The following is an 11,576-nucleotide window of genomic DNA, read 5'->3' as shown; positions in this document are numbered from 1 at the left end:
TGTGAGTATAAACCTTGTTACTGTCAAATTGATCAACGTGAGGTTTAGAAAGTTCAGCTGGATAAGAGTGTGTCAGAATAAGACCTAATATTAAAGGCTGCTGCTTGGTGTGTAGATCAGAGTCGTGAAATAGTGTGTTCTAATCACTGCTAAGGTTAAAAATGCAGTTTTTTTAAAAGGGAAGCTTGCTTAACCTTGTCCAAGATCTAATTAGCTGCCTTTGTGTTTCAGGCGTAGCACTGTCCATTTTGTATTAAACAAGAATCCTGTCAGTATGAGCTGGGCTGTGGAGGAGTGGAAAGAAGGCATCTCCCCTAGAGTCCTTCAGAAGATTCATGAGCTGGAAAGTCAAGTGGACAAGCTTAGAAAGGAGCGTCAGCAAAGACAGTTCCAGTTAGAGTCTTTGGAGGCAGCTTTGCAAAAACAGAAACAGAAGGTAACAGGGGCACTGTGGTCATTTCCCTAAAATGCCATTCTCTGTGCCAAACACAAATACAAATTTTTTATCTGGTTGTCTTTAGGGGGTGGGTTAGTGGCTTGTTTATTCCCACTGACTGGAAAGGTAACATAAAAGTATAATATAAACTGCTTATATTCATCCTCATAGTCTCCCTTCTGTTTAGTTCTCATTGATTGTTAATAGAATTCCTGCCTCCTATCTGTGTTCGGCGTGATCGTCCATCCTAGAATCATAGAATGGTTTGGGTTGGAAAGGACCTTAAGATCATCTAGTTCCAACCCCCCTGCCATGGGCAGGTACATCACACACTAAGCCATGTCACCCAAGGCTCTTTCCAACCTGCCCTTGAATGTTGCTGGATGGGGCAGCCACAGCTTCTCTGGGCAACCCATTCCAGGGCCTCGCCACCCTCACAGTACAGAACTTCTTCCTTGTATCTAACCTGAACTTCCCCTGGTTCAGTTTGAACCCATCATCCCTTGTCCTGTCGCTCCAGTCCCTGATGCAGAGTCCCTCCGCAGCATCCTCGTAGGCCCCCTTCAGACACTGGAAGCTGCTCTGAGGTCTCCAGCAGCTTCTCTTCTCCAGGCTGAGCAGCCTCAATGTTCTCAGCCTGTCTCCATATGGGAGGTGCTGCAGCCCCTGATCATCCTCATGGCCTCCTCTGGACTTGCTTCAGCAGCTCCATGTCCTCCTTATGCTGAGGACACCAGAACTGTACACAGTACATAACACAAAGGGCTGTGCTCAAACAGGAGTGCTTTAAGACTCAGAAGCAGTAGCTAATACTTCTTTCAACCAGAAGAATAATGTTGTGCAAAGCTGTAGCCTGAGTGTGCCTGTCCCTCAGAACCTGGAGGGGAAGAGGATGTCTACTGCTGGACTCTATTTCCAGTTTCAAAGCTGTGACTCTTGATAATCATTGTGCATTCTTTGTTGAATCAAGGTATTCTGATCGCTGAAGTTGATAGGCTGGAAAGAGAAGTGAGATGGTCAATGTGGATTAGCAAACTAGTGGGGATTATTAGTATTTAAGGATTGATTCATTTTTCTCAGAGCTTGTCTAGTCAATAAGTAGCAATTGTTAATGTCACTGAGCTGAATTGCAGGAGATGTGGTTTTGTTCACACCCAAGAATATTTAAATAATGTGTATAGCTGAGGTTTTGGTGCTGTCGGGATTTTGAAATGCTAGGGAAAAAATGGCAGTATGTAAACTTTGTGTTATTAAAATAATAGAAGTGTAGAGATTACTCGAGATTTTTATTTTTTTTTTTTTTAAATGGTCTATATTCCAACTAGGTTGAAAATGAAAAAAATGAAGCTGCATCATTAAAAAGAGAGAACCAGAGCTTGATGGAATTGTGTGATAGTCTTGAGAAAGCAAAGCAGAAAATATCACATGATCTTCAAGTGAAAGAATCTCAAGTTAACATTCAGTCAGGGCAGCTGAATTCCAGCAAGAAAGACATAGAAAGGCTAGAACAAGAACTGAAAAGGTAAGGACTTGCTCTATGTCTCTAACCCCTATATAACAGTTATTTTCTTGTTTTATTCATTTAGTGTATCCTTCATGGGATTTTAGTTTCTTTTCATCTCATACTTAATTCAGATTTTGTGACAGAAGTCTCAAAACATGGACTTGTTTTTACATACACACATGCACATATGGACTGCTACATAAATCTGTGTGCCACTTGAAGCAGTGAATACCTACAGTTCCTCCTTAATTTGGGGGAATTCTGCAGGATCATGTGAGAACTGTCTATGATCTTAAACAACAACAAAACAGCTAACACAGCTGAGTCACTTGGCAAAGGTAAACTGCAAAGAGCTTGGAGCTGCTCAGAAAGTACGTGGGCAATTCGGTCTGTAAGATCAAGTCTACCAACAAAATACTACTGGAATGAGACATGAATGTCCATTGGAGTAGAAGGGGAAGCTGCCAAAAGCAGTGACTGAATCACTGGATCCAGTTGCTTTGGTGAAGAAGAGCTTAATTCAAACACCTCAACTTACAAACACTGTTATTACCGAGACAGTATGTGTGTACTGTCTGTAGAGGTGGAATGCAAGTAATAAATCTTCTGTAACGCAGACGCATGTAAAATCCTTCATCTGAGGGTGCTACACAAATGGCACAGTTGCCCATAGTGAAGTGAATGTTCTCTGTTAAACTTGCTCTTGTACTAGAGGCACCCCCTGCTCTTGAATAAAAGTATTCTGAGATGTTGTGTGGATCAGTCAAGCTGGGTATTCTGCTTATGCAATAAACTGTTGTGCTGGTACTAGTAGTGCAGAAGTACTGTCACAGGGAGGGGTTAGTGTGAGACCAGCTTTCTTAAGGGTTTGGTTTAGTTGTTTTGGGGTGTGTTGTTGGGGTTTTTTTGTTTGTTTTTGTGGGGGTTTGTTTGTTTTTTGGTTTTTGGTTTTTTTTTTCTATCATGGCCTGGAATACATCTACTTCCTTTCAGTTTTGGATGGAATGCCTCATTCCATCCAAATAGAAACAAAAAAAGAAGTGTGTTATCTTTGTGGGGTTTTGTTTGTTTGCTTGCCTTCCCTTTGTTTCCCCCTTCCCACCCTCACCCCCCTTTTGGGAAAACTAGAGATAGTTGAAGTATTTAGGTATTTGACTGCTGTGATAAGATTCTAAATTTCAAGAAAACAATTTGGCATTTAGAAACACCAGCTTTTGTGTAAGGAGTTGCTAAGATCCGTCAAAGAATCTAGTGAGATTCAGCAGGGCTTGATAGAACCATGTATGTTTTTTTTATCATGTCAAATGCTGGGCCAGGGAAGCTGCAGGCTAAGGGTGTGTATTCCATTCATCCATTCCCAAAATTAAGTCCAGTTTACTTAATTCTCTTCTTTGCATTACATTACTTTCTGTATCCATCCACTACGAAAGATCATCAGTTACTACATGTAGCTCTATCTTGGCAATCATGTTCAGGTTTGTTTTATGCTCGTAACTGATCATTTACCACTTCATAGCAACTGACAATCCACTGGGAGGTAGAAACCATTGTCTTATTAACCTGTGCTTGCAGGGCAGGATAAAAGTTGCTGTATAACCTCCAAACTAGTTATCTGGTTTCACTTGATGAGCTTGTAACTCTTCATGCTCGCAAGAATCACTAGAATGGGTAGTCTGCTGTGGTGTTCCGGGGAGCAAAGTAAATAGTACACATGAAAAATACATTGTCAGGTGGAGAGTATTCCCTTCCCATGAGGTATGCATAGGTTTCTCAAAGTGTGTAGTATCAGAACATAGAATAAAAATAGCATATTTCCTCTCATAAAGATGCTTACTGGAGAGTAGGAGTTAAATACTATCAGCATTTACAGTGATTTGGGTATGTTTAGCTGGACTACAGCTTCGTACAGTGAAACCTTAAGCAGTTCTAACTGATTGTCATGTATTCTGGGATTGGTTTTGGTTTTTAGCTTTGACTTTTATGTAACTGATTAAATATATTGAAACTGAACAAAACATTCATATTTCTGTGTTACAGTACTGAACATTTTCAGTGGCTGTATCTTGACTTGATCTTTCAATTCTTAGAATTATATAAATTCTTTACGTGCTTCAGGCTCTTAAAAATAGATAATTAACCTTTTCGTTTCCATGGCTAATTTTTGTTGCTGGTTTTTTCCTAAACAGGTACAAATATGAGCTTGAGAGAAGTCAGCAAACATCAGCTGCAGGAGACTTATCGTTCAGTGGTGCTCCACAGAAAAGCTTTACTGCTCCTTTAACACCAGTTCAAAGTCATAATGGTAAATGACTTTTTCTTCATCTAGCAGAGATAGTTAACAGTCAGTTTTCTTGGGGGGTGGAGGAGTATTTCGCACACTACATTTGTACTGAGTTGCCTAGTCCCTATTGTAAAGCTTATTATAAGAATGTCTAATTCATAGCACCATAAGTTTTAAGTTTAAAAATTATTAGTGCAGACTGAACACTTATTGCAAATATTAGATCTTTTCAGCACTGTGTTGATAAACATGGAATAGTAGGAAATCCATCAACAGACTGCAGCAAATGTTTGAATGCCTGTTCCTAGTGTCAGCTCTTCCCTTGATGCAGTGAAAAGCAAATCTTTCTTGTGTACCCAGGTACTTTAAAGTTCAGTCAACAGTCATGTGTTGTTTCTTTAGAAAATTTTATTTAGACTATTTGTGCATGATAATCTGCACAATTTATGCACTGTATCCATTTCAAACCATCACTTCGATCTTCAAATTAGTGACATCAGATAGATTTAAAATATTTGAATGAACTGGAAAAGTAAAGAGAAGGTTCCTTAACTGGAGAACTGTTCTATAGCCAGACATCCTTATGCTGTATCTGCTGAAAAACTTGGTTTCAATATTATGCATGCTGTTTACCTCTTATCTTTGCTATGAACAAATGTTCTGTGAGTTTGGCATCTCACTCTTACTCAGGTGAGAAATCCGAGATACTTTCTTGCACTTTTGTTCCTTTTAATTTCTATTAGGGGTACAGTAGTGGTAATGTCAAGCATTCCACGAAGTGTGGCACTTCCGAAATGGGGATTAGGTAAAAAATTATTTAAATAACTCTATTTAAAATGGTATTGCTGGAGAGGTTTCTTTCCTTTGAAAGTTGGAGTCCTACTTTCCTGAAGATCCCAGACTATCTCAAGTTTGAAGTGATCCATAAGGTCGCTCCTTGCAGGACTACCTAAAACTAAGTCATGTGACCTGAGCATTGTCCAGAAGCTCCTTGAAAGTGGCACAGGGTTGGTGCCATGACCACTTCCTTGGGGAGCCTGTTCCAGTGACAAGACCACCTTCTCAGTGAAGAACACTTCCCTGATGTCAAGTCTGAGTTTTCCCTGGTGCAGCTTCATTCCATTTCCTTGTGTCCTATCACTGGTCACCAGAAAGAGGAGATCAGCACCTCTCTTCCACTTCCCTTGGGCCCCGCCACCATTCCTGTGAGGAAACTGTAGCCTGTGAGCCTGTGATGAGATCAGCCCTGGCCTTTTCTTTTGCAAGGTGAATGAACCAAGTGACCTCAGCTGCTTCTCAAAACTCGTGCCCTCAAAGGCCTTTCACCAATTTGGTTATCCTTCTCTGGAAACAGCCTGATAGTTTGATGATGTTCTTATACTGAGACACTCAAAACTGCACATAGTGCTTGAGATGGGGCCTCACTAGTGCAGGGTAGGGTGAGACTGTCACACTCCCTTGACTGCTTCATGGAATGCTACAAAGCATTCTAGTTCTACAATATTCCTGAGAGTTGTAGAATGATATACAAAGAAAAGGAAGCAAGACTTTTGTTTTGGACTCATGATCCTCTTACAATTCCAGTGGAAGAATCCCAAGTAAATTCTTTGTCTAATTCCTATTGCATTTGAAAGGAACTCAAGGAAAAGATGCAGCATTATTTTCTGGTCATTTCTTAGTAATATTAATGTTCTTGGGCTGCTGGCAGAAAATCTTAGAAAATTAAAATTAAAATCTCTATGTATGTGTATATATAATGTAACACATCTATGTTTTTTATGTATATATACACACACACAATATGTATATATACAATATGCACCTGGGCTGGGGCAAGACCAGCTATCAATCCAGGCTGGGGGATGAAGGGATTGAGTGTACACCAGAGGAGAAGGACTTGGGAGTGTACTGGTGGATGAAAGACTGGACGTGACTCGGCAATGTGTGCTTGCAGCCCAGAAGGCCAGTCGTGTCTCGGGCTGCACCAGGAGGATCGTGGCCAGCAGGTCAAGGGAGGTGATTCTGCCCCTCTACTGTGCTCTCCTGAGATCCCACCTGCAGTCCTGCTTCCTGCACTGGAGTCCTCAGTACAGGAAGGACACGGACCTGTTGGAGAGGGTACAGAGCAGGGCTGGAGCACCTGTCCTGTGAGGAACAGTTGAGAGAGTTTGGGTTTTTCAGCCTGGAGAAGAGAAGACTCCAGGGAAAACCTTATTGTGGCTTTTCAGTTCTTAAAAAGGACATATAAGAAAGATGGGAAGAGACTTTTTATCAGGGACTGTTGTGACAGGACCGAGGGGTGATGATTTTAAACTAAAAGGGGAGATTTGGGCTGGATGCGAGGAAAAAATTCTTTACAATGAGGTTGGTAAAACACTGGCACAGGCTGCCCAGAGAGGCAGTGGATGCATCATCCCTGGAGACATTCAAGGCCAGGCTGGATGTGGTTCTGGGCAACCTGATCGAGTTGAAGATGCCCCTGCTCAATGCAGGGTGGTTGGACTAGATGAGGTTTGAAGGTCTCTTCCAACCCAAACTATTCTATGATCATTCCTGTAATAGCAATTAGAAACAATTACCTATGTAATAAATTAGATTATGAAGAAGTATTCATTGTGTCTTTGTAGATACAAAGGTTGAAGAACTAGAAGAAAAATACAAGAAAGAAGTACTAGAAAGAAAAAAGCTGGAATTGGAACTGAGAACCATTCAGGAAAAAGTATGTATTTCTTGAGAATGGTATGTGTGATATCTAAGAAAGTAACTACTGAGTGAACTTGGAAAATTGAGTGGAAATCTAGTGAAATGTATTCTACAACACTTAAAGTATGATTTTAGAGAGAATTACCCTGTGTGTACTGCCATTCAGATGTACTTTTGGAGAATCCAGAAAAGCTAACATAATTCAGTGACAAAGGAAAGAAAGACATTAAAAATGAGAACACATCCTTCAAGAAGTGGAAATCTTGTGTAAGCACAGACAAGAGAAAATAATGTTAGTTTTGCCAAGTTAAATATGATAATAAAATAGCTTTGGAAGGATAATTACAAATAAGTCACTTAGCAAATAAGAACTAGTAAATTTTTCCAAACACGTAAGTAGTGGGAACTGTATGAGGGAATCTCTGAGGCCAATAGATGACTAAGACATGAAATCCCTCAAAGGAAAGAAAGGCCACTGCAGAAAAGCTCAAATAACTTTTTATTTGGTATTCACTATTTAAAGGCTTAAAAAGTTTTCTATATCAGAGTCTTTTCTTTATTGGGGGCTGAATCTGTGGCCCAGCCTCAAATTGAAAAGTCAGAAGTACTCTTAAAATGAATTGATAAAATGAATAGTAATTAAAAATCACCAAGTACAGATAATACCCATGAACTGATAGGGCCCTGCGGTGTGGGTCTGCGTGTGCAACTTATTTCATTCTTCCCTTGACACTGGAAGGGGGCGAGGATGGTGCCATCGAGAAAAGGCTTATAGTGCTGATTCCTGGGAATGTAGTTTAGTCAGGTCAGCTTTTTGTCCTGGGTCAGGACAAGTTAAAAAGTTGAAGCAATACTTTTATTGATGCATGTGTAGGTATGGTGTATGGAGAAAAGGTGTGAAGAGAAATCATGCCTCATATTTTCAGAGTTTAAGGGCTTTTTTTAAGAATAAATTGGAGAATACACGAGTTGTGTGACTCAGTGTAGTGTCATCATAGGATATTAACAAAACACTGGAAAAACTAAACTATTTTGATAAGGGGGAGTAGCTTTTGGGAATTTAAAGGTAAAGATAGAGGGCAGTGGCAATAAATGGTCAGTTTTTACTGGAGAACAGAAGTGGAGCCTCAAAAGGATTTATAAAAAGAAAACTGTGCTATTCAGGATATTCATTAGTGATTTTAGAGTTGAACAGTATGGTTGAAGGCTACACAGTATTTAGTAATACTAAATAATTGCAATGATTAAGATGGTAAGTAAAAATCAGTGGGAAAAAATGTAAAGTAATGCATCTGGAAAGATGCATACCCAGTGCACTCAGGCTCCATGATCCCAGGAAGCAATTCAGCATTTCTAGTTCTTTGAAAACTTCAGTATTTTCTTCAGCAATGATGAAAAAGAATTTTTAAAAAAAGACTTAAGAAGTAATGAGAAAATAATCTTTGTCCATATATAGCCAAATGGCTCTCACATCTTGAGTATTCTTTGCAAATTCTGTTCGCTCATTTCTGGGTGGTACAAAGATCAAGTGCAAATCAAGAGATGAAACGGAATGGTCGTTTTCTTACTTTCCATAAGGCATAATTACAGAACCAGCTCTGCAGGCTCAGAACAAGAACTGTTTTATTCTACTGTACTGTGTTGAATGGCAGAACTCTTCATATTTTAAAATGCAAACAGTTCCAAAAGAGAAAGTACGTGTAAAGTGTTTCAGTAAAAATTGATTCATTACCTGGATTCAAACTTTTGCCTCAAACTCTGTAGATTTAAATGGTATATAAGGGGAATGGTTGCTTTAGGCATGGTTAGGGTTTTATGCTCTTCGTCTATAGACAAATTGCAGGATTGGACACTGCATTCTGGACTATATAGATTCCTGGTGTTAGCACGACTGTTCCTACATAACAACATGCTCTCTGGTTGGATTGAGAAATCACACTGGGTATTACCTGGTGTAGGGGTTTAGTTTAATAAAAGAATAATAGAAATATTCAAATTGGAAGCATTTGAAAATGCAGTTAAAAAATACAATGAGGACTTTACTGTTTGAGGTGGGGGTTTTTTGTTTTGGTTTGGGTTTTTTGCGTTGGTTTTTTTTTTTTGTATTTTTTTGGGGTTTTTTTCCACTTAAGGAGAAAAAACATCTAATTTAGCTGTGCTTAATTTTTCTGTAGGAAGAGGCTGAAAGCTGCTACCTGGGCTATTTTATTACTGTGATTTTGGGGTATTATGTATGTATAAGTTTAGTTCTGCTCTCAATTTACCTGTGTTTGTCCAGAAGAAGGACATGTGGGTCAGATGTGTTAGTCTAGACTTCTATATACAGGCTTACTTGTGTCAGCACTTGCCTGCAAAAATGGAAGCTTAGATTTTGAAAAACATAAGAGGATAAATGATGGGATCTCTCTTGAGAAAGACAAAAATTTGGTTATGTTACTCACGAACAGACCAAACTAGCCTTTTTGGAGATCCTGGTTTGGGTTTATAAGTATACTGGATACTTGGGCTAAAGTTATTTAATTTAAATAGTATAAAAATATTGTGCAATGACCATGAACCTATTATTTAGTTATTAATAATTATTTTGTTTTATGTTGGATATGGGGCTGTGTAAAGGTAGATCCTTTTTTTTTTTTTTTTTTTTTTTTTTTTTTTTTTTTTTCCCCCTCCTGGACACAGAAAATAAATCAGCCTCCTCTTCAAAGCTCCTTGAGTCACAGGGAGATTGCTCGGCGTCAGGCTTCCTCATCTGTGTTTTCATGGCAACAGGAAAATACACCATCTAGAAATCAAGCAACACCTGCAAGGGGAAGTTCTGCAACATCTTTTTTTCCATGGGAGAAAGAAACAAATTCTAGTGCAGTATCAGAGAAGAACAAGCTCAACAACAGCTTTGCTGACAGTTGTAATTCTTCACTCGTGATCCAGCTAAGAGCACAGAACGAAGGTACCTGATGTAATTGTTTAAAACCCACAGGCAATCTCCTGTATGGTTTCATGAAAGCTGGTGTGCAGATAGGAAGAGAGGTATTGGAATTAGTGCTTTAGCAAGGACAAGATACCTGGTTTTGCCTTTGGCAGCTAGCCCAGTTGGCAACTGGTGTGTGTATCTTCAGTGATCAGCCAGTACACAGAAATTATCAACAATCTGTGGTATCTTTTACATAAGGGGTGTGAGAGTTAGAAGGGAGGAGTTTGTGTTTTTGGGAGTGAGTAGTGGACATCATATATAAAAGGAAAAGGGCCTTCTCCAATAATTCCATTGCTCATGGAACAATTCTGTTGAAACAGAGTTAAACTCTTCAGGATTTCATTACACCTCACTATTCAATTCTGTCGCTTCCTTAATTTTGTATGGCTTGAGGTTTGTAGGTAAGCACTACCTGTGTTAAAAATGCATTGATTGAACATGCTAAATGCATAGCTCAGTTGGTCCGTAATGGATGTTACTGGAAGCACAGAAGGAAGCATAATGTGGAAAGTACAATAAAGAAGCAAGATATGATCCTGTATTGTGCATATTGACATGAAGAAATAATAATTCCTGAGATCTGGTAGTTGGAAGAGAGCAAATAGTTGGTTCGTTGTGGATTTGGTGAACATTTACTTAAACTTACTATTTGGACCAGCTTTTCCACTGTTTCTTGTAGGACTGTTTTACAAGTTCCCATACTGTCCAAACTGTTTATTCAGATACCTGCATGTAAAACTTCAGTCTAGGTGGCATTTACAACTTGGAAGCCAGATAATAGTAATTCTGGATAACGTTCCCAGTAGCTGACTAATGTTTTCTATTGTAAAACTATGTTGTATGTTGGAAGGTAACCTCTTACTGATGTGTATTGTGAAAAGATGACTTGGTTTCACTTTAGATGGATTCTGCTTTGGGACAGGAAAAAGATTAAAATATAAAGCACTGTACTTACAGATGCTCAATAGCTGAAAAGCCTCTTGGAAGGAGAGGACTCAAATTATTCCAGTGGGTATCTTTCCTTTTAAAAAGTAAAAACAATTAAAGTAGCTTTGATAAGTGACATATTTCTGTGTGTTTAGAAACAATAAAAACAGACAAACAAACAAAGACAAACCAGCAGAGGAACAAATTGCCTTTGCAGCATTTGTGTCTGAGGTCACATTATGCTGTGTTCTAATGTATTACAAAGTGGAAATTTACAGTCAACAATCTTTCAGTCTTGATAGTTTTAGTCACTGATATGGTAGTAGAAGAGAGTTTTTTGGTTTAGCTTGCTGAACATTTCACAGGGTGTCTGCCTGTGTCAGGAACTTGAGTTGTTATCAAACATACTGGATATTTTAGAATGTGTAGACACTTCGAAATTTGAGTACCAGGATGGAAAGTGTACCTTTCAAAGCAGAAAGTACCCGTAATCTTTACTGTTTCTAAAATTCAGAGCTAAATTCCACTGTTGAAGACCTAGAACGACAACTGCAAGCTCAAGAAAAAATGAAGAAATCCCATATGAATAAACATCAAGAGACTGAACTGCAACTGGTCAGAATGAAGCTGGAATTAACAGAGAAGGATAAAGCTCTGCACAAAACCAGAGATAAACTGACTCAAACGAGAACACAACTTGATCAAGCTACCACACAGGTAAAATGTTGCATCACACATCTTTGGGCTGTCTTTA

The 11,576-nt window shown here is 39.1% G+C and overlaps 1 protein-coding gene across 1 annotated transcript in view; it reads left to right on the top strand.

Annotated features, from left to right (window-relative positions):
* Window positions 1-252: 252 nt before the first annotated feature.
* CENPF (centromere protein F, 350/400kDa) overlaps window positions 253-11,576 on the top strand; it is a gene marked incomplete at its 3' end in the record, with an annotated part of 38,676 nt that continues 27,352 nt past the window's right edge. The window contains 6 exon segments of the mRNA XM_010021357.1: window positions 253-436; window positions 1,762-1,958; window positions 4,127-4,242; window positions 6,849-6,940; window positions 9,604-9,871; window positions 11,337-11,539. Of these exon segments, the coding sequence (XP_010019659.1) occupies window positions 275-436; window positions 1,762-1,958; window positions 4,127-4,242; window positions 6,849-6,940; window positions 9,604-9,871; window positions 11,337-11,539 (1,038 nt within the window).

The sequence above is a fragment of the Nestor notabilis genome, unplaced genomic scaffold (assembly GCF_000696875.1).
Source record: "Nestor notabilis isolate BGI_N333 unplaced genomic scaffold, ASM69687v1 scaffold8349, whole genome shotgun sequence".
Classification (NCBI taxonomy): domain Eukaryota; kingdom Metazoa; phylum Chordata; class Aves; order Psittaciformes; family Psittacidae; genus Nestor; species Nestor notabilis.
The sequence above is the reverse complement of the archived record's forward strand: the minus strand, read 5'-3'. Positions and strand labels throughout refer to the sequence as shown.